The sequence below is a fragment of the Pseudopipra pipra genome, chromosome 5 (assembly GCF_036250125.1).
Source record: "Pseudopipra pipra isolate bDixPip1 chromosome 5, bDixPip1.hap1, whole genome shotgun sequence".
NCBI classification, from domain to species: domain Eukaryota; kingdom Metazoa; phylum Chordata; class Aves; order Passeriformes; family Pipridae; genus Pseudopipra; species Pseudopipra pipra.
In genome coordinates, this window is record NC_087553.1 from 40001083 (window position 1) to 40027943 (window position 26861).

At 37.6% G+C, this 26861-nt stretch overlaps 1 protein-coding gene across 3 annotated transcripts in view; it reads right to left on the reverse strand.

Annotated features, from left to right (window-relative positions):
• The window catches only part of RAB3IP (RAB3A interacting protein), a 32483-nt gene extending 11313 nt beyond the window's left edge, over positions 1-21170 (reverse strand). Inside the window, exons 1-7 of one of the 3 annotated variants that reach the window (XM_064655679.1) lie at positions 21079-21132; positions 12937-13212; positions 12466-12727; positions 5618-5713; positions 4355-4402; positions 3101-3178; positions 2517-2720 (exon numbers count right to left, since the gene is read on the reverse strand). In XM_064655679.1, coding sequence (XP_064511749.1) covers positions 2517-2720; positions 3101-3178; positions 4355-4402; positions 5618-5713; positions 12466-12727; positions 12937-13187 — 939 coding nt within the window. In that variant the 5' untranslated portion in view covers positions 13188-13212; positions 21079-21132. Of the gene's footprint in view, positions 1-2516; positions 2721-3100; positions 3179-4354; positions 4403-5617; positions 5714-12465; positions 12728-12936; positions 13213-21078 lie in introns of all 3 variants that reach the window. The other 2 variants (XM_064655677.1, XM_064655678.1) reach the window with 2 other exon arrangements.
• Positions 21171-26861: the final 5691 nt, after the last annotated feature.

The following is a 26861-nucleotide window of genomic DNA, read 5'->3' on the forward strand; positions in this document are numbered from 1 at the left end:
TGTAAAATCATTAGACATGTCAATTTATCCTAGGAGGTTACTACCACATGCTAGGATGTATTTCTCTGGGATGCTGGCACCTTTCTAGTTCCACTGCAACTCAGGGTGGACAGCCAGCCACTCCTGACTCTGTCTACATTCTACACAGAAACCTGAGAGTTGATGTATTTACCCCCAGCTCCATCCAACATCTCTAGGTGGTAGACTCTCCATAAGAGTCTAAAGCTATATTCCCCACACCAAAAGGTCACTGCATAGCCCCAAGCAAGGGAACTCTCAGACTCCCTTTTGAAGTTGAGTCACTCAACATTAGAAGAATGACATGCAAAGGGTAATTTAACTCAGTGGCAAGAACATTTAGCAAGAAGGAGACAGAACTGGGGTTTCAACCCAGCTCCCAGAAATGCAAAAACATTTACCTTAGACCAACTATAAACAAAAGCAGGAAACAAAACCACAAAGCACTGGATAACAAAAGCAGCTGGGAAGGCATGTCTCTCCTGCTTAAAACCATGATCTAGCCACCATGCCAAAGGCAGTCTTGCTTTCTTCACCCCATGCTACATTCCATTAAATACTCCTGTTCAGATGAGAAATAGAAAGATTCAAGTCCCAGTGGGTGGAAAATCCATGTGTTTCTTAGTGATCCCCTGTGCTGTCACTGGAAGAACAGTCACCGGTTTGAGCAGCCTTGAGCAGCCTCAAAGCATCTCCTTATGCAGCCAACAAAAAGGAGACTGAACTAAAGAAAAATGTCAGGCAGACTGGTTCTTCTGCAGCATATCCCTCACATTCACCACTTTCTCTCCACAAGAAATTGAGGCAAAACAGATTTCTCCCCTCTCTCACTCTTGCCCAACACTTAAAAAATTCATTGAGTCACGACCTCAGTGTGATGCTTACAAAGTAATGGGATTCCATCCCAGCTCTCCCCTTTTCTCAAGGGCAACAAGGATTCAGTTTTAGTAAGGAAAATATACTGGATATCACTGAAAGTGGGCAGGTAGGTTGTAAATCTTCTGATTTTTTTTTTTTTTTGAAGTTTGAGTATGAAAACAAAACTGAAAGATGCCTTTATTTTCTAGGTTTATTGTAAAAATGTGTCCAGTACAAATGAACCACTTTGAACCGTATTAGATATCCAGTTGGCCTGTTTCCCCTCTGACAATGGCCAGCAGCCACAGTATGAGAGGAAAGACAGTGATATGTATTCATTTTACAGCCTCAAAACTCCTAGCAATCTGTAGTTAAAGAAGCTTCCTAAGCCAAATGTCATATCTGACTTCTATATACCTTGAGAGGCTTTTGTCACTTTGCATGACTATATTTTGAACACATTTATATTTTTAATCTTGCTACCTCGTGACAATGAGTAGTTTCATTATGTGACTGAAAATTATTTTCCTTTTAGCTTCCAGAGTTTTCTTATTACAAGAATTCATTAATAATTGTTCATCATTCATCTTCCACATGTCACCTGAGATTGCAGAGATTTTTCTTCTACCTCAAGTATCTCTCTCTACACAGAAATCCTTCCATAGGTTTGACCATTTATGTCACACTTCCTCACATTTTCATTATGTCCTGTGATGAAGATGATACAGCTGCATGCATAGAAACACACATTTACTATATGTTTATACAGCAGTATAATGCTTTTTCTTTGGCTATTTATTCCTTTCCTAAGAATTCCTAAGTCTCTGTTGGTCTTTGACCACCACTGAGCACTGAGATGGTGTCTGCAGACAATGATCAACAAGGACGCTACCTTTTTTTTTTCAGCACAATGTAGCTCTTTCCAAGTTCACAACTGCAAGCTTGCTAGTTGCATTTTTTCCCTAGATGCCTCATTTCTCAAATTTATTTTCGAATTTCATCTGCTGTAAAATAATCTCCTTCTCAACTCTTTGGTCAATTTTTGTTACTACCATTCCAAGGACTCAAGTACCAATCTCTCCCCTCATTATTTCCCATTTTCAGATACATGAGTACATTCTTTAAAAAAAAAAATAAAATTTTAAAAAATCACAGGCCCCTGCAATTCCAGTGGTAATTCTCCTCCTGTTCTCTAATAACTCATTGATTATGTCTTTTCCCCGGCCTCTTTCACCCATTATTTATCTATAAAATTACTCTTCTTCTTTTCTATGATAATTTATACAACATTTATGAAAATTTATGAATTTTCAGCAAAGGACTTCGTAAAAAGTCACCAGGACTTATCATTCAGTTTTATTGCTTTGGTTTATTGTTTGGGTTTTTTTAATTACCATCTTTAAATTACTAATTCCAATATGTGATATCTTATTTCATTTTCCCTTAATGATTTAAAAGTAAACGAGACTTGGAAGAACCACCACCTATTGGTATGTAAGTAAAGTTCTTTCACTAATGAAAAACACCTCTAAAATAGTCAGCATTACATGAAGAGTTAATATACACTAAATTTAGTGTGAGTAAAACAAAACAATAAAGCCAGCTTATCAGCAAATATAGAACAATCCTTATACTGTTACCTCTTTACAGTCTTTTACAATTGGCTGCATCATGGTAAGGTCCTGATGACTGCCACCCATAGCACTGCTTGTACTCTTGTTTCTCGCATGGCCTTTCTTAAAAGGAGTTTTTCCACCAGACTGAAACTCCTTAGTTGGAGACGTTGGTGAAGTAGACAGTACTAGTGTTTTCAATGCTGCTACTTCAGCCTGTAGGACATCAATCTTCGGGGGGGAGGAGGGGGATAAAGTCATTAACAAACAAAAAAAATATATTAGGCTAAGAACATGTTGAATCAATTAACAAAATCTTCAGCTATCTTGGTTCAAAACAAGATGCCATCTTCCAACAATACTAGCACACAGATGTCTATGCCATTGCACACCGTAGTAACACTCACTTCCTATGCACCATGCTGGCTATCTGACATGATGCTAAAACACCCTGTCCATGTGTGTTAGCCAAGAACATGTCAAGCAACACCAAACAACTTTGTATATATTCTAATATAATGTATACAGGTAATGTTTTATCTATATCTTTATGATTCATACTTTAAAACCATGTGAAAAGACAAAGCAAGCAAGCTAGAAAAAAAGCTCACCTTTCCTTGTGCTTCTTTTAACTGTTTTTCTGCTGCAGCTTGTTTGACATTTGCTTCTTTAACCATTTTGTGTGCTTCCTATAAAAAAATGTTTATCTAGTGTAAATGCCTCACACAAATTTATGAAAAATCCAACAACTAAGGACATACTTTTGCTTCACGGAGACTACTTGTGAATATTAAGTTGTGCAATAGTCTGAAATGAAACAGTTACATTAAAAAAAAACAACTACAAATCTATCATTTGGATTCATCACTGGCCCACCAAGTTTCTTCCCCTTGGTCCTGAGTCCAAATTCAGAAACTCAGCAACTCCACCCACCCCCCTCCAGCAGGAACAATACCTGTCATGAACACCAGGCTCCAGTCACGCTTCAGTGGCTGACAAGTCAAGTTCCTTGACCGCCAGGGAAAGACTGAACCAGTAGCAACAAAAGCAACATGGGCACAATAGAACATTCAAAAGAACTTCTACCTTCTTCTAACCAGAATAACCAGTTTTAGACAACTGTAAACTTCTGCATGAAGGAACCAGTCAAACAACTATGAAGTCTAAATTCTTGCCATTAGCAAAACAGACAAAGCAACAGCATAAAAACAGTCTGTCATTTAATAAACATTTCTTAAGTAGAACAGAAAAAGCACTAAAAAAACAATCCAAGTAAAGAAACAAGGCTAAGCCAATAAAGAAAAAAGCATAAAAGGACAGAGTTCTTTAAACATCCTTTTACCTCATACCTTTAAGCCTTTTGTCTGTATAATGTATTTGCTTAGGCTCTGATCCAGCAATTTGCACCTATGATCAGATTACTGTTCTCATGCGATACTTACTGACGGCAACAAAAATTGAGATATCAGAGCCACCAACTAAATTACTTGGGATAGGATGCTTTTCATATCTGTAAAGCGCCTAGCACATCTGGACGCTATATAAATAAAACAAAAAAGTTTGTACATCATCATACCAAGAGATCTGGCTCCCACTGGCATACAACACAGCTGTGTAATATGGGTTTGTAAAATTTTCTTAAGTAACAAGACACATGCAGGAATGGGAACATACACATTTATACAATGTGTACAAATACATTTAACATTGATCATGCAGTTTCTGCTTAGTGATGCACCTTTGAAAGCAAAGCATGTTACTGTGCTATTACAGTGTAATAAGCTATTATATGAACCCAGCTGTGCAAAACAAGTCTTGATCCTCCACTGGGACGCATTAATATAAGCTCTAGCATAACCACTTACATGGTTGCTGAAATTAGTGGGATTCAGAATAAAACATGATTTCAAGGGCTGTAGATCCCAGTGCAAAAAAAAAAAAAAAAATCAATAAACCTCACCACTGTGTCTTGTTAGGGCCTCTTAGTGAAATCAAATGACAAAATAAAACTCAATTAACATAGTTTTAACAAACTGACACATTGTTCTAAGTTATGAAATATCATAAAAATAAAATTTCACTGATAATTTTATTTTTATTCCTCTACAATTAAAATATCTGCCCAATACTTTTCTCTCCCCCAAAATACACAGGTATTTATGCTAAAAAGTACCCTTCCAGTCTACCATTTGTTTTTTACACATAGGAACTGCTTAATATTTTAAGTAAACTTGTCCTGCCAGGATGATGAAACAAAACCCATAGAGCAGTTTTTAATTTGATTTTTGCATGTCAGTATTTTCAAGCTTCTTAATAGCACTCTTAAACCAATACAACATCATAGATTTAAACACTGCTTCTAAAACATATCTAATGTGGTATCTTTATGCATATGCTGAAAGCCAATACTTAGGATTTAGTAAACATATAAATCATCCACAGATTATGAAATTTACTCTGACAATTAAAGATACCACAATTTAGGCCTGAGGCATTCCTACATATATTCCTAAGATAAAATGAGAACTGATTGTTCTTCAAGTATGGATTTAGGATTTTTTTCTGTATAACGCAACCTCACAATCTTTGCTAGTACTACTGCTGGTCCTACTTAAAGTTCAGGCTTCTCCCTTGGTAACCAGGTTTCACCCTGGTTCATCACTCAGTACTAATGTTTCTTTTCAAGTCTGTGGGTGTAGCATGCTGCCAGACCCAAAATTCAGAAGCTGAAAACATGGTTAAGTTATGTACTTGCAACCTCCATTGATCTGGAACTGCGTTTTTTTATTTAGTCACCATAGCAACCCCAAATTTAGCTCTTATCTAGATAGCCTTGTTGTCAGACAGAGAAGCTGTCTCAAAATAGTTATGCCAAAAAATAAGCTGATATATTTTCCTTATTTTCTTCATTTTGTGTCTAGGCGGATTGACAAGCTCAATAAGATATCTCTCATCTAAGTGAAAAGTCTGCTGCTTGCTCTTAAGCCTCTACTTCAACACCCAGGTCTTCAGGACACAAATCCCTTTAAAAGCTTATTGCAGAAAAATTCAGCATACATACACTGGTTCTACATAAAACATCTGGCTCAGCTTCCTTTAAGTATATCACATTGAAGACTCCAACAAACCTCAAACAGACTAGCTGTAAGTTCTTCCAATTCCTGTCCAAGTTGATCTCGTACTTTAGAAAGCCTTTCACATTCTTCATCTTTTAACTTCAGCTCCTATGGAAAATTGAAAGTTATTTATTCTGACTTAAGAGTAGTAATTTGGCCTTTTAAAGCTAATACCAAAAGAGAGGGGGGACAAAAAGAAAAAAAAACAAAACCAAAACCAAATAATCAGAGGAGCATAAAACCTTTGCTAAACAAAGCCTTTCAAAATATTCATCTTAACACTAAAAACAATTAAGTTAATGCTATGCATATACAGCTATTTCTTCCTGCTGTACAGAAATATACCAGGCCAATCTAAAGTATCCCTTAGCTAAATATCAACATTTCCAAAATTCTCCAAAGTAAAAAAAGCATTTTTTCCTGAAAGTATGAAAGACTAAATTCACTTAAAATATAGATCAAAATCATTATTGAGACAGACAGAACATCAGTTCTGCCTAGTCATTCCTTAAAGATAAAGTAATCCTTTTTAAAAAATAAAAAAAAAAATTTAAAAAAAAAATCAAAAAGCACTGTCTCAAGACAATCCCAATTCTAAATAAATTTTAAAATATATTTTACTATAAATAGTCTATCCTGAATATCTCCTTACAATGAATACAATTCCAAAATCATACTGTAATTATATCCTTGCTCTTGTTTATGCAGATATATAAATAAAACTAAAGCAACATAATGAAATTCAAAATGCTGTCTACACCACTAAAATTTGAGCAAAAGTCTGACCATTATCACTTTTACAGTAAGATTTTAACACAGATTTGGCAATATAAGGGTTACACATGCCCAATCTTATCTGTATTGAGGAGAAAATGGGGTAATTTACAGAGAAGTACAAAAAGGTTGACAAGAAATTTGAAAGAAAAGCTCTTCTCCCCTTCCCCAACCATTAAACCCTGGAAACTCTTGCAGAAAGAAAGGATGTAGAGAAAAAGTAAAAGAAAGAAAAGCAGCAGACAGCCAATTCTGACCTTTCAAACCTTTTTTTTGCCTTAACTCCCTTCCCACTCTCATTCAGTTCTTCCTCCTCTTCCCCCTGCCAAGATAGCTATTACACTGCTGTCACTCTTGAAATGCAAGACCCTGTCACTGACAGGTTAAAGACTTCAAATACAATCTAGCAATGATTTGCTCTGAAAACCTCCACAAGACAGCCAAGAAAACATCTGCCTTCAGAAAACTCTGGAAGGCCAGTCACTAGAAAGTCACAAAAAAGGCTGAAATGGCAGCTTCCCATGTGTTTTAGGGAGGCGGTTAGTATTTCTCCTAAAGTCTTCATGATTGAAGTAATGTTGCACACAACACTGTGGGAAACTGCATCTTGCCTTGGAGCATGCCAATACTAGGTCTTGCTCTCCATTTCTGCAGTGAAATGGGCAATTGATCTTTCTGCAATGTGAAGGGTCCTTTTTGACTTCAGCTCCTAGATTTGACAAGATATTTCTCAAATAGTACTCAACTCTTACTCGCTACAATTCTGTGCAGTGACCTACCCCTTTCTTCTTAAAAAAAAAAAAGGCAGCGGGAAAATAGCTACAGAAGGAGGCATGAATACAAAAAACCAAAGATTAAAAAATGGGGGGAAAAAAGGATGTAAAAGAAAGAAAGAGGGAAACAAAATTTAATTTTGTGTTGGTTTAAAGCATTTCCCATATAAAGTATGGTTCTTAATCAGGAAATGAAAGATTCTGATGAAAAATGCTTAAAGCTCAAGTTTCAGCTTTTCCTACGAATGCAGAGAAAACACCAATACATTTCCTTTGGCTTACTTCACTGAATTGTAAGGATGATGCTACGTACACATCAATATGTCTTAAAAGGAGGTTATATTAATATTCAGGTCAAGAGTTGCCAAACTAACAATGAAAGTAAAACTACCTCAGGTTCACTTTTGGACTATCACTCCCAATACACTATTTACATAAAACAGTTACCATTTTGCCTGCAACCAGAAAGATTAGGAGGGAATAGATTAAAATTTAAGCAGATGAGTAAAGTTACTTAACAAAAACAAAAAGGAGACAACACCAGGTAGTCTACTACACACGGCTGCTTCGCTGGATTTGTCACATACTGGGCAAGTTCCCATGACGTGATTCAAGAGAACCATAATATAATACATTATTTTTGTCAAGGAAGTTTAAGCTCAGGTCTTTTAGGCAGGGCTAAGCAAAAAGCTTAGCAGTCATTGGAAACTTTACTACTGCCTGTGTCAGAGTCATTACTGAAGACTTCTCAGCCATACCCAAAAAAGCAGCAGAAAAGACAACTCTGTGTGCTAGACTAACCATTAATGCTGCAGTCCTTTCACACAATACTGTTTTGAAAAACATGATGAACTATTATAAAGCACACTACAACTATTCTCACTGAAGTAGGCAATAAAAAAATTTAACTAGCATGGAAAAAAAATCTGTATCAAAGAGTCATTTTGTTGTTTATTTCACTTTGATCTTCTCAAACAGACTACAGGATAGGTCTTTAAAAAGAAGCAGTGAGATAAAAAATGCAAATTACTGCTTCAAAACCATTCACACTTTAAATTCTAGAAAGAAGATCATCCTACATCTAATTCAGCAATTTAACCAAGTCAGAACCAGATGCATAATATCAAGGAAAGAACATTTTCTACAGATATCACTTAAATTCTGAACTGTGGGGTACTGCTGAATTCTGAAATTGTCAAAAAAGTAGAATGCATTCCTATCTGACTTGTCTTCACTCAGCACACAAGTTAAACGAGCTACATAAAAACCAGTCTATTGTAACCACATTCACAAGGGTATTAAATGGGACAGAAAGTCCAGCATATCTTTCCAGAGTTAGTAGAATTTCACAAACAATGGAATTATCATTTGATGGCATGGGTAAAATGCTTCTATTTTGCTTGCATGTAGCCTTCTACTCGGCTGAGAAAATTTCTATGCCTACAATACACTTCAACAGCATCAGAGGTGTGGAAACTGAAAACTTTCATCACTCAAAGACAGACAAAGAACTGCTCAAACACCTTCAGAGAACCAAAACATCTTTAACAATCACAAGCCTGTAGCCTTACAATTCAACTACAATTGGATTTTTAGAAAAGCTTGAAAGCATACTCTTAAGTGGAGTTCTAGAGCATTCTCATTTTTATTGTTTGTTAATTTATAAGCAAATAACAAGGAAAAAAATTAAAATGCTGAATGTACTGTATAGTACATGGAATTCCTGGGTAGTTATCGTGAACCTGTTTATTGATTAATCCATGCAAAGTTTTAAAAATGTCAGGTTTTACTGCAGATCTGAAGACATAAGATCAAATTGTAACACACTGTTTCTGAGATGAAGAATGCATACAGAAATCGAAGCCTTTGAAGGAAAAATCTTGATCTCAGAATCAAGTTCTCAAACTATTGACTGAAACTGACAACACCACATTCTGTACTGTCACCTCTTTAACAAGAATCACTGGATCAGTGGGGAAAAAAACCTCAATTTAACTCTATAAGGAAAATACCAGTAATTCACATTTCCATTACAAAAAGTCAAACTTGTTTTACTTGTTACCAACAAGTGTACAGATCTTACTCTAAAGACCATGGGAAGCATGAAAACCAAATACACTGTTTGCAACCAGCATCTCCAGTAGAGTGCTCTTTCCTCATCAAAGAGTGCTAACCACCAGTGACACCCAAATCTCAAATCTCCAAGAGAAAACATATCAACACAGAAAGCCAAGTTTCTTTCTGTAGTCAAGGATGACATCAATGTATTGACAGTAATAACTTTGGGACTAATCACACAAAAATTCACAGAAAACATGACTACAAACTGCTACAAAAACTGCTACAAAAACTGCAAGCAAGCTGTCCAAAATGCATGCAACGTGTTGGTTAAACCAGACGAAAAGCAAAAGGTATTCCTTTGCTGGGACTCAAGAGAGTCTGTACATAAAGAAATACCATATACCAAAATACCATCCCTATTCTCTCTGAGGCTATTTACATGTGGTTGACCTATCTTCAGTAACCACAGTGACATAGCTCAATCCAAACATGGTAGAAAAAATGCAAATGCATAGAGACATGAGGAGATAAAGTTCCAGGTATTGAATCACTAAGCCTTTTGACAGCTTCTCAATTTCCCTGATGCTCTTTAAAAAGGCAGTGAAACAAGGAGAAAAGTCCAGATCATCTAAAGCAAAGACTACTCAGTTCCACTTTCAGAACATGGCCAGAAATTAAGACTTCAGTGAGAAAATAGGCAAAAAGTTATCTGAATTGTCTCAAAGATTGAAAATAGCTACATCTTTTTAATTAAGGGAAAATTTTAAAGGCAAAATTATGTAAACTGTTATATGTTCCACTAGTACAGAATACTGCCCAGCTCTTACCTCTGACACAACCCTTCTCCCAATCTTATTACATGATTTGATGTTGCAACTGATCTAGATTGAAGTAGAAAGTATAATTTTCTCTAATCAAGAAACAAATTTTTGAAAGACTTTTTTAATTAACAATTTTGCTAGCAATGCTGTTTATTTTGAAAAGTCTGTAGTCTTAAGAAATACAAGGTATACACAAAGGAGAAAAAAAAGAATATTTATTCTATTCCTGAATAATATATTCAAGAACTGTATTTAAATGCCTAACAATTATATGTCATACATACATTATCTAATATAAAAAAAAGAGAGCACATTAAGAAAAAAGTTGCACTCCAAAAAGAGACATGAAAAAAAAAATCTTTAAAATTTCCATTTCCTTTCTAGTTCCCTTTCTGATCACAACTGCAACAATTTAAAACCAATCTTTGATGTATATTACAATCATATAAAGTTAGGGTAGAAAATTCAGAACAAATGAAAATTGCAAAATAGCAAATCTGCATTTACTTTGTTCACTCCTGGGAAATCTGCAGCCTGCAAAGTTTCCAGGCTCAATAAGCTCAACAAAATTCAAGTGCAAATTGTAAATCTCATTTTTCTTACTGTTCCTAATAAACAGCATGGAGAATTACAGAGAATTTAAAGCCATTAAGCAAAAGACAATCAGCTACACAGAGACACTACCTATTAATTCCATCCCTACAGGTTTTGAACTGAGCACTCATCGATGAAAGTGAATATACTTCAAAATAAAACTTTAAAGATTTCACGACACTGAGTATCACAGGGTGGGTACTGCACTATGTGAACAGCCACGACTTTTGAAAGAAAGAAACCAGAGATGAATTAGGGATAGAAAAAATTAGTCCTCACATAGGAAGGGGAAGAAAGTAGATATAACAGAAGGAATAGAGTTTATTGTTGTACAGTCTGTACAGACTCCTGCTGTGATTGTGCAGTTCTGAAACAGTGCAAGTTTAGAAACACAAGCAGACAAAATGTAAGTTAACCATCCAGCATAACAATGTTAAGAATCGCATGAGGAGCTGAGAATTAGCAAGAACTTTGACATCCACAGTCTCAAGTTAGCACTGAATTGCTTTTGTTAACACCACCCAAAGTTTGAAAATACCTAACATGCAGTTAGTATGTCCTAGCAGCCTTCAAGCCATTTCCTTCAAAACAGCCTCAGCAAATTTCAGTGTGAAATAGGCAACATTTCCATCTCTAAGAGACAATGTGGTATACACTGTAATAGGATTTTCAGATAATTCCAAGGTAATAGTAGCAGGTTTGTAGCCAGTTGTGGTTTTCAAGTACACCAGCTGTAATTTGGTATACTGCAAGGAGCTAGAAGAGCTTTTCTAAAGTTTAAACATTAATTTGTTCTTACTTTCTAAGGTTCCAAGTTTAACTGCTAGGATTATATGTTCACATGCAAGGTCCTCAAACTTAGCTCATGTTAATGTTTTCTTTCAGTGGTCAAAAGCTAACCAACATACACATTAGCAAAGGAAGCCACTATTCAGCAATAAAACAATCAACAGAAGTGATGTCAGAACCCATATTTAAGATTCACATTAACAAGGGTAAATGCAACTATGACAGAAATGATGACTGCATCCAACGAGATGAGGTAACAGAGGAAAACAAGGTCAAACACAAGATAAGACGAGCTTAAATCTAAGCAAGGGTGGAATCCCTTAGAGGAGACGAAGGGGCACAGATACAAATAGCACACATACAAACAGCACTAAATCTATTTAAAAGTTTAAGAATGGAGGAATGTTAAAGTGATAAATAATGACTTTGCATTTATATAGCACCATCCAACCAAACAAGACAAAGCGCTTTACAAATATTAATGAACTGAGCCACAGTGTCTTCAAAGGTATCCATATTCAATTTCAGGTGTGGTGTAACAGTACTCTAAAGAACACCAGTGACATCTTTATTGCTTCTTTCCTATGCAGGCATTCCCCTCTGAAACATCTCTGTTTCTCAAGCATTTATAAATTCCATTAAACATGCTAACTTTTATACTTTAGGAGAAAGACTCAAAAGGTATATAATCAGGCAGTGAATACTTATTCACTAACAGCAGAATGACAGAAAATTACTCCTGTTCTCAAACGTCAGAATGAAGGAATGGCCTCCATTTCAAAGAGAAAGTGTGTTTAATATATTGCAGGAAAATCCTCCATGGCTAAGTAGCAGCAGCAGCACTAGAAAAACAACATTATCAAGGAATAATTCTAAGTCATCAGCACTGCACACATTAAGAAAACTTTACGTAAAATGATTACATCATAATAAATCTATAAGAAATGAGTAAACTTCAAGTGTACCTTCTGGCCCACCTATCATTCTGCAATATTAGAAAAACACTTTGAAGAGAGAAAAAGCAGGAGGAAAAGACAACAAACCTTACCCTCTGAGCTTTCGCAAGTTCTTCTTTCAATCGCTCATAGCCCTTTTCTCTTACTTCCAGTACAGATGGGCTCCGTAAGTGAGATAAACTGTCTGTACTCAACCCAAAAATATCTTCGTTTCCTTCAGCAACATCTGCTACTGTAGCACCCTGCAAAAACTCTCTCTCTACGTTATTGCTCTCCTTCCTGGCATTATTGTGATTGAATGACCCACTCTGGGGTCCAGAGGTAGAACAAAGTACTGCGTCGGTAACATTGATGCTGTAAAGAGAGCAATATATTTTTTTATTTATATAATACATTAAGAATAAATATTTTAGAAATGGCAGTAGTGGTGCTGAATGTATAATTATGGGCACAATTTAATATTACATAATTGTAAGTAATCTTAAAATTTCATCTTTAATAAAGCAAACACCTTATATGCAACAAACATCAGCAATTTAAATAAAAAGACACACGGAATTTACCTGACACCTGATAATTCTCCACAATTCAGTTGTCTGGGAGACGAATAAACAGGTTGTGTGGGGAGGTCAGAAACACTTAATGCATTGGGTTGGATTGGCGTGGAGGACACAACAGAAGGATGTGGTCGGTAGATGACACTGGGTGAGGTAGTTTGTTCCTGAGTCCCTGGCTCATTTACTCCGAGAAGATCTGGTGTAGTAGGCGAAGCAAGGTTCACTTCATGAAAGCCTTCCAAGGGATCACTGGCCATAATAAAAGCCTCATCATATGAAATCCTGAATGAAAGAATCACATTATCAGAATGCAAACAGGAAATAACTATAGCCTAGAGCTGTTTTGTATCAAAACATATTTCATTCATGAAAGCAGGAGAGACCTGGGAATTAGTGAAGAAAAAAAAAATTTAAACCTAAAGTTTCCATTTTTAATCTCAATGAAGCAAATAATCTAGGACAGAAATCAGTGAACCTTTAAATAAGTTACAGTCCATAGTAGTCTTGTTTAAATTACTCATCTGATCTTGTAACCGTTCACTGAAATGACAGACTTTGCCAATAAGACTTCTTGTGAAGTATGATGATGTATATTTAATACATCACACAATTAAGTGATCGTGACAATTGTGAAGAAGCATCATACCAAAAATATTATAGGCAGAAAAGTACTACGAATTGGCAATTTAACTGACAATATCTTTCAATTTATTTTTTAATTACATATGCTCTTCATAAGATCAACAGAAAACAAGTACAGCACATGGATATTACAAGCCCTATTTTCCGACAGTTTATCAGAGATGACAAAAGTCTTTGCATAATTCGAAACTTAAGTTGGAAGTAGTATGGAGAAATCTGTGAAGCAATTACTTAGCAGTGCTTGTACACTGCAAAAAAACCCCAAAACGTTTTTCATGTTATTGAAATACAGAAGAGAGAAAATTCAGGCTTCAAAAAGGTACTTAACATGCAAAAAAAGAACCATGCATTGAAACAAAATAATACATTGCATTTTACAGAAAAAGTAGTTTGGATCTTATATTGGAAAACACAAGGCAGGGAGAAGATCTAGAAAGCTGACAGTCATAACCATGAAGAGACTATAACATCAACTTACATGTACATTCAGTTCATGAGCTACTTCATAAAACACACAGAAAACACCATGAATGGAATCCCCAAATTACATATGAAGTAGTGTTTTAGTCACATTAATACTTTCTGGTCATCTTAAGCTTAAAGAACACTGTTCAAAACTGTTCTGAACCTCAAGGATTGCGGTGTCTATTTACCAGTGCTAAACAAGTAATTTACCACATTGGCAGGCATATGTGGAAGAAATTCAGTTGTTCAGATAGCAAGAGTATGTTATTAATTTTTCTCTCTGTTAATTCCTCCCAGGAAAAAAAAAAGGCCCCCTCTAAGAAACTGCCCAGACTTAAGGGACAAAAAGGACCTTACGTGAATAAAAAGGGACATTTTGGGTCAGGGTTTTTTTCTGCAGAAAATTTTATGCAGAAATTCGTTTTATTTTGAACTATCAGGACCAGTTGCACAAACATGATTCACACATAAAAACATCGTCACAGTTTTGCGCTTTGGAGCTTTTCTACTATAACACAGAAATTAAAAGCTTACTTTTGAGTTTAAGTAACTTCGGCAAATATTGCTGTTTGTTTTCATTATAGTTCTTAACTATTAGAAGCATTATAATTACATGCTCTACATGATGATACGGCTTGTTGAGTCAACAAATTAAAATGAAGGGACTGACAGAGCTACAGGACATTTTTTTCAAAGTTAAATTTCGAGAATAGTGCAACTATTACATGTCATTATTTTACATTTAATAAGCTAAAATACTGCCATCTTGAAAAAATAAAAACTACAGAAACAGCTCTTTATAGTTCATCATCCCAGTTGAAAAATATCCATCTTGCAGGTCTCAAAGTCAGGTTCATATCCACACAAACATATTCCCTTTCTATGTTTCTACCACTCTCCTCTTTTTTGACCATCAATTAAGCTGTACCCAACACCACCATACCAGCAACAACACCAAAATGTCACTTCCAATTCCTGATTCTTTGGATTCCAGTCCTCACCACTAACAAAAGACACAGGCTTCTGAACAGGGATGTGGAAAGGCTGCCCGGATAAATGCCTTGCCTTTTTTAAGTCTACAGCACCTGGGAAAGTGCACCCAAATCCACACAACAGAAGTAAAGATTAAGACCCGAATGAGAGCAAAACAGGAACAACTCTTCTGCCACATATTCCACTCTGTTGACTAGTTTCTATTTCAAGTTTGAAAGACATATTCCTAGCTGCCCTGAAAACTCACAATCTCCCTTGATATTCAGTAGAGGTACCATAGAATTTCACATCACTAATACCACTGATTGTTTTCAGTTGCATGTTGGGCTGAACTTTGCCATGCAATTTTTTTTTTTCCAAAAATTGTTTTTTAGAAAACACTTTTTCCAAGTTAAAAAAAAAAGGCTCAGGAAAAGCTTATTTGCTGATTTTTAATGTATTTTACTATTTCTGTACAAACCTTAGGGCTATCTGTTTGGAGCAAACACTTTAAGTACATTGAGTAAGCAACAGGCTAAAAGATGCACCTGCATCTATATATAGATTCCATATATTTGCGATAACAGACATAAATTCAGCTAAATTATGAAGTGCAGGAGGTCATGCTGGCTCACACAGAGAAAAAAACTTTGGAAGCCTGCTTACTATCTTGCAAATGTTCAAATGCATTTCTAGCTGTCCCTCTAGACCATCACATCAATTTATGATAAGCAAAATATCCTGCAGTATTTTTAACAGGGGGAAAAAAATAGCTTAAACCAAAAAGATTATGGAATTTTATTCACACGACTATCACTCTGCTTGTACATTAAAGATCTATATCACCCTAAACAGGCAAGAGATTTATGAGTAATTAAATCCACGCATAACTTCTCAGCTACCAAAAAACAAGCTCTTTCTGATACAGTAAGTAAAAAAGTTATAAAAGTTATTCCTGGAAGAGCTGAAAACGAAGTCCCTCAGCTAAGCTTTTCCCACAACCAGTCAAATGGGCACTCATAAGCAAACCATCTATGTAAAACACTTTCCACTCACAACTTTCTTCTTTCCTAGCATTACTTCTCACTAGGCAGTGAGAAGCCCTGTACACCACCCAGACAAGACAAAGGAGCCCATATCAAATAGCTCAGTTTCAAGACTCACCAACACCATTAGGCTGTTACCAAGGCACCAGCTGAAGACACATTACACCTTAATGAAATCCAACATACATGCAAAAAGCCAAGTGGTTCTAAAAATAATAGCTCTCTTTTGGGAAAAGAATTCTTCAAAGTTATGGTAAGCAAAAGAAGGGGAGAGAAGGCACATTAAATTTCAGTGTCATTAAAGATTAGAGGCTTCCTTAAGACTTTGTGGGGTGGGGATTCCTATTACTGATTAAAGCAGCAGTGAACAGCCTTGCTGTGAAGGAACATGAAGCAAGTGGTAAGTGGAGAGCTTTACTGGGAGCCAAGCTGACAGCATGTAAAAAAAGCCCAGTGTTGACACAGCACTCTTTGGTAGTAGTTCTGTGCTACTGTGAACAAGAGCTGATATTCTGATATTTCAGGGCAGCCCACTTATTAAATAAAATAATGAATTTTCTTAATACTTTTTCTATCAGGTTAATATAAGGTGAAAGCTTGGATTTGCATTAGTGCCTACCAAACACATGATTATTTTTATCTTTGTTGATATTATAATTTGGATCACATAAAAAAAATCAAGTACCATAATAAAGCAAGATGGAACAACAAAATAAAATAATTTCCTTATGCTTTTATTTAGAAATAATGCAAACTTGGTGGGAGCTGTCAAAATGTTGTAGCTTTTTATTACTTCCACTGCCGACTAACCACATAATTCATGAGGAAACTATACTCATATCTGTTATTTTATCTAATAGTAAACAAAAACGTACTACAAAGAAATCAATTTATCAACAGTCATCTTAACACTTCCTATAGCTTCTAACAGGAATCAAAAACCATAAACATTTTCAACAGCAGTGAAAACAAAATGCTTAATCTAATTTTTCTATTATTATTCTAAGAGGGGTTTAGCTACTTGACTGAATCAAACCACTCAATAACTAAATACTAAAAAGCTCCCTAAAAAGCAGTAATTTGTTGTGGTTTGTTTCCTTTTAAAAAATAAGAAAAAATTGTTGAAAACCACTTACTACAAACTCTGGAGTTTGTCTTTCACAGATTGCTTTTAAATATGAGACATCTTGAAGATGACAGCTCTGAACAATCTGGTAACTGTTACAGTCTATTTAAAAGCAATGCCAACACCAAACATTTCAGGCATCAGAAATCTCATTTTTAGTTTTGATGGTAAAATGTACCATCACAACAGAATGACTACCTGCTCAAGTGAAAAAAAATCCCATAAGGAAAAAGTTAATGTTTCTAAACATTTTGATGAAGAGTAAATTGTAGTTGGCATTTATGAAAAAAGGTGCCTATTAGCTACAGTGGTTTAATCTCCATGCAACAGGCCTTTCAAAAAGTAATAGTCCCAAAGACTTCATTTGTTAGACTCCTATGTCTGCTTCAGTTAATTTGGGAAGGGTCAGGAAAGTGGATTTTTTGTAGCAGTTTCTCAAACAGACTGGCATTAGCCCACCACTGGGTCTGCATTCTTCTCAGTGGGCTTAGAAAAAAATATTTTGAAATATTTGGCATTATAGACGCTCAAATGTAATATGTTTTAAGCTCTAAAGAACTCAGTAGGGAATTACAGTCATGGACAAATGAATACCTTTTAAAGAAGCAGTTCAGTTAAGCACAGTTACTTCATGCCTATCAGATGCAAACAGGCAGTTTAAAATTAAAATTGTCGTAAGGCATATATAGGTGTTAACTTCAAGTTCAAAACCAATTCAATCACATCCATCCAGTATGAAATACTCATCAGATGTAGGCACAGGACAAAGAAGTTTGGTGGATTTTTTTTTCCTAAACTGCTTTATTATTAAGCTCAGCCACAGAATTAAAGCAAGTTTAAACACCATTATTGATGCCAGTTGATTGCATGAACACAATTCAAGATTTGGCATAGGAATTTCCTCAAGGTTTGCAAAAAGTAATTCCCACCCTTACGATTTTGCAATTATGACAGAAGTTTCTGCTTCAGGAGCCAAAATACACCTTTTTTTTTTGAGCTGGTAAGATATGAGAGAAAAGAAAACCGTGAACCACTCCATCCAGTCTTTATATATTCTATTTTTATTTACAAGTGACCTTACACCACATATTTACCAACTTGATAAATTAGGCAAGATGGTCAATAGAAGGTAAATTTTAAGTTAGGCAAATCTACAGAATTTAACAGCTAGTAAAACTACACTTGTTTCAATGTAAGAATATTTTTCTATGGCTTTCCCTCCAGTTTTGTCATATAATGCTATAATGTGGGTCTTTTTCCTATTTTTTACTCTCATGTTAGGCATTCAAAACACTATTTCACACTGTTTTTAAAAAAAAACACATAGTCCACTTGATAGCAAGATTTTATAAAGTTAAAGGGATTTTTGGTTTGATGAACTGATGATTAAAAAAAATCTTTTAAAAACTTTATTATAGATTTATCTTCAGTTAGAAAAATTGACAGGTGCAGACAACAACTGTCTCTCTTCCAAAAACAAGCAGCACACAAGATTCAGTGATCTACATTTATGAATTGCTTGTGAAACCTATAAATAAACATGGTTTAGAGTCTAGTTGATAGTACACCTCTTACTGGGGAGAAGAGTCAGTGCTTTGCAAAGTAGAATGTTGCAAACTTTTATTGTAACCTAACATTCAAAGAATGCTGTTCTGTTCACAAAGACTCTCTAAACCAAGTTAATTAAACTGGAAATATGATTCTCTTTGCAGATGCTGTTCTTTTTAAGGCAGAGCCTTATCTTGCAAACAACTTCACAATCTCATCTCAGGTTTAAGCCTGACCACAGTGACTGTAGTGTCATTCTTGCCAAGAGTTGGACCTGAAGACTGATTTTCATTTAACACTGAAAATATTCAGTAAATAAACTCAAGTAAAAGTTATCATGATTTTCATGATGTTGTATCTGCAAATGCATTTCAAGAAATATTTTCTTAATTCATGAAAAAATGGTTAGCATATTATTAAGTGCAATAAAGTCCCTAACACAAGTCTTGACAGTAAAGTTACAGTACTACCACATTTTACGTTCCACAGTAAAAAGGGTCTTAAAAATAAAAATCCAATGTACACATTTCTTTTCTGGGAAAATCCATAAACCTAAGCGGAACACTGAGCAACGAGCTCATTGGTATTTTACATCAATTTTTAAATCAAGTCAGTAAAAGCTATGAAGATAGGTACAAGTCTATAATCAAAAGGCTTATTGTGACTCTTCTACAGAAAAAATTCCCCTTTTTAAATATAGTGTAACAAGATAGATATTCCAGTCACAGCTGTAAGGTGCACTCCCATTTGTTATTTATTAAAAGCATAATGAGAACAGTAAATTATTTATTCTTCTTTGCTCACTAGGTAACATTAACCAAGCACAGCAGACGAATGACTGCCAAGACACAAATACAGAAGGCCTAACTTTAACGCTTCCCAGAACTCATTAAACAGATCTATAATAAAAACAACAATAAAAATGTTAAAGCAACAAGATTTCAGGTTTTGCCCTATAGTGAGGAATACAAATATTTGAACACATGGTAGCTGCCAATACAAGCTTCTAGTCTGAATAACCTTACATCTCCTTCAAAAGAGAAGCTGATAATTTCACAGTTACAGGAAGTCTGTGGAAGATTAATTATTTTATCTGTCTAGATCACTGTTTTTGAGACTTCCTAAGAACATGCTTACAAATGAACACAGCAAACAAAACAAGCAACACAAAACTTAATACACTATCTGCAAACAGAACAGTCAACACTCTCAAACTGATGAAAATACTATTGCTTTCTTTCAGCAACACGAACACCGAGGGCATCATTAAGGCTTTGGCCACTCGGTGTTCTGCTTCCAGAGCCCTGCGACTCTCGGGGAGTTAGTGGAGCATCAGCACTTCGGGGGCACGAATTTCCACACAGCTTGAAATCAACTTGTAACGAAAATTTACTTTCCGAGCCTTACTCTCTAAAGTAGCTGCATTAAAAATTAAGGCTAACTGAGATCTGCTGCTTAACTACCAGTGCTTACAAAACCACTTATCGGCGACCAGGTATGACCCTCAATATTGCTCGACAGACTATAAAGCAACCAGAAGCGCTACAGGCGAGCGCAGGTCCACCGCCCCACACTTCTGGTCTCTACCCACGTTGCTCCGGCACCTCTCGAGGGGGGCGAAATCTGCGAACCCCCCGAGGGGCCCTGCCCGGCTCTTCCCTCCCCCCTTTACCTCTCTCGGCGCTCGCACCTGAACCGCACCGGCCGCGCCGCCGGCCGAGAGGTCTGTGAGCGGAGATGGAGCCTTCAGCTCCAGCTCAGCGTCTCCTCGCACCCCTGCCCTCCTCATTCCAGTCCCTCCCGCCCGCCTCGTCTCCCCGGCGTCCGCCGCCCGCAGCGCCGGGGCACGACAGCGGCAGCTCCGACGCGCCGGCCTCGGGCGTGCGACAGCCCTTTGTCCGCCGCCGGCCGTCCCGGGGCAGGTGCGCCCGGCACTTCCCGGGGCGATCCCCGAGAACTACTTCTGTCCAGTTTTGCCTTGGGCCGCGGCCGGACTCGGGGCCAAGCGCATCCCTGCCGCCGGCTGCCCCTCCGGCGCCCACGCAAACGCCGACGGAGCCGAGAGCGCCCTCCTGCCGCAGACGGACACGACGGCACGGCCCGGGCCGACTCTCGTCCCCACGCTCTTCCAGGCGGGGACCAACAGCCCCCAAAGCCCGCCAGCGCCCGCTCACGGCGCCCCGGCAAGGGGCAGCGCTCCCCGGCGGCGCCGGCTCCGCCCGCGCAGGCACGGGCTGCCGCAGGCGCGGCCCGGCACGTGCGGCGGCGCTAGCGGAGAGCCGCGCCCCGGACGGCCGGCCCCCGTTCCCGCAGGTAGGGCCGGGACCGCGCAGCCCCCGCCGCACGTACCTGCCGAGCCCCGGGAGAGCAGCGGCCGCCGCCGCCGCGCCGCGTCCCCTCAGCCGACCCGCGGGGCGGGGCCGCGCCGCGCGTGCGCACCGCGTGCGCACCGCACGCAGCGGGGCGGGGGGGGCAGGTGCGCGCGGTCCCGCCACCGCCCCCTGGCGGCCGGACGGGAGCGTGGGGGGGAGCGCGGGGGGGAGCGCGGGGGGTGAGCTCCGTGAGGGGAGCGGGGCCGGGGAGGGAGAATTCCCCGGGCAGGCGTTCCACTCATCGCCTGGAAGGGAGGGTTAAAACATCTCTTCTGTTCAAGGGCAGGCGAGGACAGGGCTGTTGAAAGTCTGAGTGTTTTGTTGCCGTAAAGGCGACACGAGGAAGTTAATAATTCTGCGTTTAATGGCATGCAGTAACAGAGGCACGGGATTGCACAATTAAAAGTGAGAAAATGAAAGATATGTCGGATGATTATCCAGCAATTTTCATTCATGGGACATGCATTGCTCCAGATCACGTTCTGAGACTGAACTCTACACACAAAATTTCTGGAATCAGACCATATAGAGGACTCACCTGCTAAAAGGAGGTGTTTTTCGAGCTCTGGTAGTTTGTCTGATAAAGAGCTATTTCTACAACCTCTCATCTTGGCTTGCCTTAAGCCATTATTACTGCCACCCTGACACAAGCACTGTACTTAGTGCAATTTTCCAGCTTTTCAGAGGTTAATGTGCAGCCTTCACATTTTTCCTTTGAAGTCCTGGTCTGTACTGTTTTGTGTGCCCTATGTCTTTAAAGGCAATAGGCAAAATGTTACAAAGCTGCTATAAATAAGACTCCATTTTATTGGTCTGATTACAGTGCCAAAAAATATGCTTCAAGTGACAGCAGTATTGGCTGGACAACATAATTTCCTTGGTGGTAGTGCAGCTGAACTGAACCGTGTGCTGCATGGTGAGGAACTTTAGCAAAAAGCTAATGTAAACAGGATCTTATCCCATTCATCAGTTAAGGAATCGAGGCCGCATTCCAGTCAATAATTGAAACTTTAATTATCTTGACAGCTTTCCACTGAAGGTGAAAGAATCCTGTTCGGCCAGTCCTGCAGGACATAGCTGCAGATGAATAATGCTCTCTGTGACACATCCCCCATCAAGCAAGAAGTTCATTGAAAGCAAAACAATATGACAAAGAAGATGTCAAAAGGCAAATGTACCAATGCCATTCCTCATAAAGTAAATACAATACCTATAAATAGTATTATCTTCTAAATTACTTTTCAGTGTGTAAATCTACACTGACTACAAGGGGGCTCAGGCAGGAAAACTGGCTACAGAAAATAATAATTTCTAGCTTTTCTGGAAGAAATCTGAAAACCAAGAAACCAAGCAGTGCAAGAAATGGAATATTCAAATAGTAGTTATAATTGGAAGTTTGTCATGAAAAGCCTCATAGAGAAAAGATATTCAGTTTCAGGAGCTTGAACCTTTAAATTATTTAATTTGCTAATATTGACGTGCAATAGAAACCAGGCAATGCTATCAGAATACAGGTTTGACAAATTAGGTGCATCAAAGTTCATTAAAAACATGATTGCAAAAGAGCCGTGACAAGTGGAATCAGAAGTTGAAAACAACCTGTTAAGACTTAGTAAATCAACAAGAGTCTATAATTGGGATCTGTAATCCTATAGTTCTTAATCCTGTACAATGACTGTGCTTGGCATGACAATCTGCTATCTTAACCAGATTAGACATCTTGCATTTCAAGAAATAAAAGCAATACAGTTCCAAAGACATTTGACTGTGCTAAAAGTAATCACCAACAGATTTATTTTGTCAGGTAGTTCTGTATTTTGCTCTGTATAATAGGCAGCAACAAACCAAGAAAGCATAATTTATATGGTTAAAATTAAAAATTTAAATAAATTGAATTAAATCCAGAGTCATAAATAAGAGAAGTAGTGGGGGGGGGGGGGGGGGGGGAGAAAAAGATATTTTAATACTCTATTTTTATCCAGCCCTTGGATGAGCTGCACATCAGTGTCAGGGCAGGGTTACTCCTCCAGGCATCGAGAACTGAGATGCCTGAAGTTACCTGAGGCAAGGGTAACCCCACTAGCAAGGGAACAGTCAAGACAAGGATTCATCTGTTTATTTTGAACTCCTTAGTGTGGTTAACTGCCCCAAATCAGAAATTTTTCAGCTAGCTAGAATGCTGAATAGGTATCTTGGCACAGACTTGGCCACAGCAATCTATATACTTATAACTGGCAATCTCACTTATGTAGCTTCTCTCCAGTCATACTGGTGCAAGACATGACAAACATCATTGCAAACAGTTCTTGCACTGCACGGAGTTCCCCTGAACTCCACCTCTGTCTATCCATGTCTTCTGTTGCATTTGAACCATCTGCCTGAGAGACTGTATCTTCAAACATGGCTGTTTCCTTTCCTAATAGTTACAGTTCACAGGACCCGTTTCAGGGAGGAAAAAATGCAAAAGACAAAGGTAGTTCACAAGAAGGTCTGAGACCATGGCAGGTTTCTCTGTTGAAGGCAAGGATGGCTGCAGGGCTTTAAAGAAACCAAGTACATCATTTCTCTTTGATCTGAATTTAGTTAAATTTAATTTCTCACCTGTAAACAGAAGCACAAATGCCAATGAATATTTTCCCCCTAGAGGTTAGGAAGAATAAAAGAATGAAGTGGTTGTTGTCTTTGTAGATGTTGGAACACGTAGTAGGGGAGGATGTCCCAACAATTTCATGGATAAATAAAGCAAATAAACTTTGAAATCTCATTTTCTCTTTGCTTATGGTGCTTCCTACTTGTTTATTTTATTATTTTTTTAATATTGAATAAATTGTAATTATTATCTTCCTTTCTATGAAGATGTTATGAAACAATAAACTTAAGAAAACTAAAGGTTGAATCTATTAATAGTAGTCACATGTGCATTGCAACCCCATAGTAGAGTGAAATGAAATAATGATCCACTACCTACAAAAAAGGTACAGAGACTATAAGTCTTACCTATTTTAGAAAATTTTCCCCACTTCTACTGGATCAGCTGAACTAGTACTAGCAGTTTTGGGAACCATAGTTCCCCAGTCAGGCGTATTTGTTCAATGTTTAGCAAAGCATTTGGAAAGTAAATCTAATCAGCATATTGAAAAAAATAAACATCCACCTTATGGGAGTCCTAAAAACTTATCTCTATGCTGCTTTCCTTGTTCAACTGATAGAATGTTAAAACAAGTGAGGTCTGTGTTTTTCTTCAAATCTACCCACTAAGAAAGCCCCAAAATAAAGGAAAACAAGCAGGATGGATATTAACTGTTCCTGAAGTTCCTTCTCAAAACTTCCAGTGGTAGATGACAACACAACCTCCCCAAGCAGTGCATTCCAGTGCTGAACTAGCCTTGGAATTAGAAGTATTTTTCAAAGTCTAACCTAATCTCCTTTGCTGCAGTGTAGGAAAAGAGGTAATGAGCTTGTCTCAGTGGATACAGGAAGCAACCATCTTCAGGGTATTTGATAGCATCCCTCCATTTTCTCAAAAAATAAACAGTTATTTTAATCTTTCCTCATAGATGATGTTCTTTAGACCTCCAGTTGTTTTTATTATTCTCTCTGTGTTTCTTCCTGTGGGTCTGCATCAGAATAGTGCACAAATCTGGGCACAACACTCCAGCTGAGGTCTGACCAGCATTGGCTTTAGGATATCACACACCTGCTTGTACATTGCAGCAAAGATCCCTTGCTTTTTCTCTTATGGCAGCAGAATGCTGCTTAACCAGTCCTTCTCCAACTTGTGACTTCACTTGTGAGCTTTCTTCTACATCCATTGATTCTTACTGCATTCTAATCTTGTTCTGAGAAAAAAATGTTTATGGCCCTTCATATCTTGAAGATTTGGAAAGTGCACTCTCTATTCCATAAGCTAAGTCATTAGTCAAAATATTGCATGTTATCAGAACCAGAAGGAACCTCTGAGCTGAGGTGCTCTTCTTTAACAATTGGCCATCTAAAACCATGTCTTTTCAGTAGTTTATGCCGAACAACGTACCCCTCCCTTTCTTATGAGGTGTCATAGGAGGCAATTTCAAAAGCCTTACCAAACTCCATCTGTAGATATGTTGATTCTTTCCTATTTGTCTTCAAATGATGTGCTCAAATCATGCAACAAATCTATTACAGCATCAAATCCTCAAACTACTTCATAGCCTTCACCTCTGTTATCAGTTATCACCTCTGTTGTCAATGTACCAAATCAATGTCAGAAATAAGAGCTTAAAATTATGTCTAAAATTAAAGCCCTGTATTCATTAACTGAAAGTCAAGGCTTGAATACCAAAAAATATAAACTTGGGAAATAAATTCCATTTATACACAGCGTATATCTATACACAACCTGCAGAACATTGACACGATACAAAAAGAATGGCACATTCTTTACTGATTTGAAAAAAAAACAACACAAAACTTGTATGAATACACAGAGCACAGCCTTATCAGGGAAGATACAAATTAATAAAGTATTATTAACTATTAAATGATAGGGATTAATAAGAAATTTCCTTTTCAAGCACATTAGTTTACAATTGTTCTCTTTGACCATGAGACTGATTCTACAAACAAGCTGCCCAACTAGACAGATTCTGCTGTTGAATATGAAATAAATAACTCCTCTAAGTTTTTTGAAGGTGCTCATAAATCTAACAATACTAAGTAGAAGAAACATAAAAACTGAAATGGCCTTAGACCAACTTATGTAAGGACTGACATGTGGTTCCATTTATCTTTAGAAGCAAGCCAGGGATGGATCCAGAGTGTGGTTAAAAATAGTACAACATGTTCATTCCTAGTTGGAAGACAGCAGAGATGTCAAACCTGAATTCAGAAATCAGAAAATAAAATTACAAAATACATTTTCACCTGAAAATTAACTCTCCAAAATCCAAACAAACTCTGTAGACCTGACATACCTGCAGTTAAAACTCAAGAATTCTTTTAGTTGATGAGACTTCAAAGCCACCTCCACCAAATACTGCAAATAAAAGCAGTGAAAAGCATAGGGTGAGAATTCAGGAATCCTGTGTTTTATTCACAAGTTTGCTTTGGACCTGAGTGCCCTCTTGGACCTAGGTACCCTCCCTGTACCTTAATTTATCTGTCTCTAAACAAAATTCATAAAAATTCTTCCTCCTTCTTCGTAACACGTGATCATATGACCAAGTTTAAATAATGAAATTTTGAAAGGTCTTCATTCTTTCAGACTGAAGTGGCTATGAAAGTGGAAGAAGGGGCTTTAGTGGGATGATTTTTCTTTATTTCTGCTCAATGATGCAGAGATTCAAAACCAGACTTCAGACAAGGCTGCCAGTTACTGCTGTGTTCTGCGATGTGAGGGGAAGCTGATCTTATGGTAAAGTTTTTACAGGTATCAACCATTTCCCTGTATGATAGAAATACTGTTTTACTCACCTTCTGTCCAGCATTACCTAGTTGATATGGACATCACTCCACTGGGCATAGGAATGCCTCCCAGTTTAGAATGGCTTTTTCTTCTCCTTGTCTCCTGTTTTCTCCAGCTTGGCACACTCATGATGGCAAGGCTCTGCAAGTTCAGCGCAGCAGAGAGTCATTTCTGAAAAGTAATCTGAATCCTTTACCCAATTGTGTAGGTGGTAAAAAATGCTGAAGTAGTATTGAAACCAGAGCAGTTCCAGTGTCACAAAAGAGAGGGATTACTATTACATGTTCCAAAGTGACCTTAGAAGTGCTAGGCCTCCC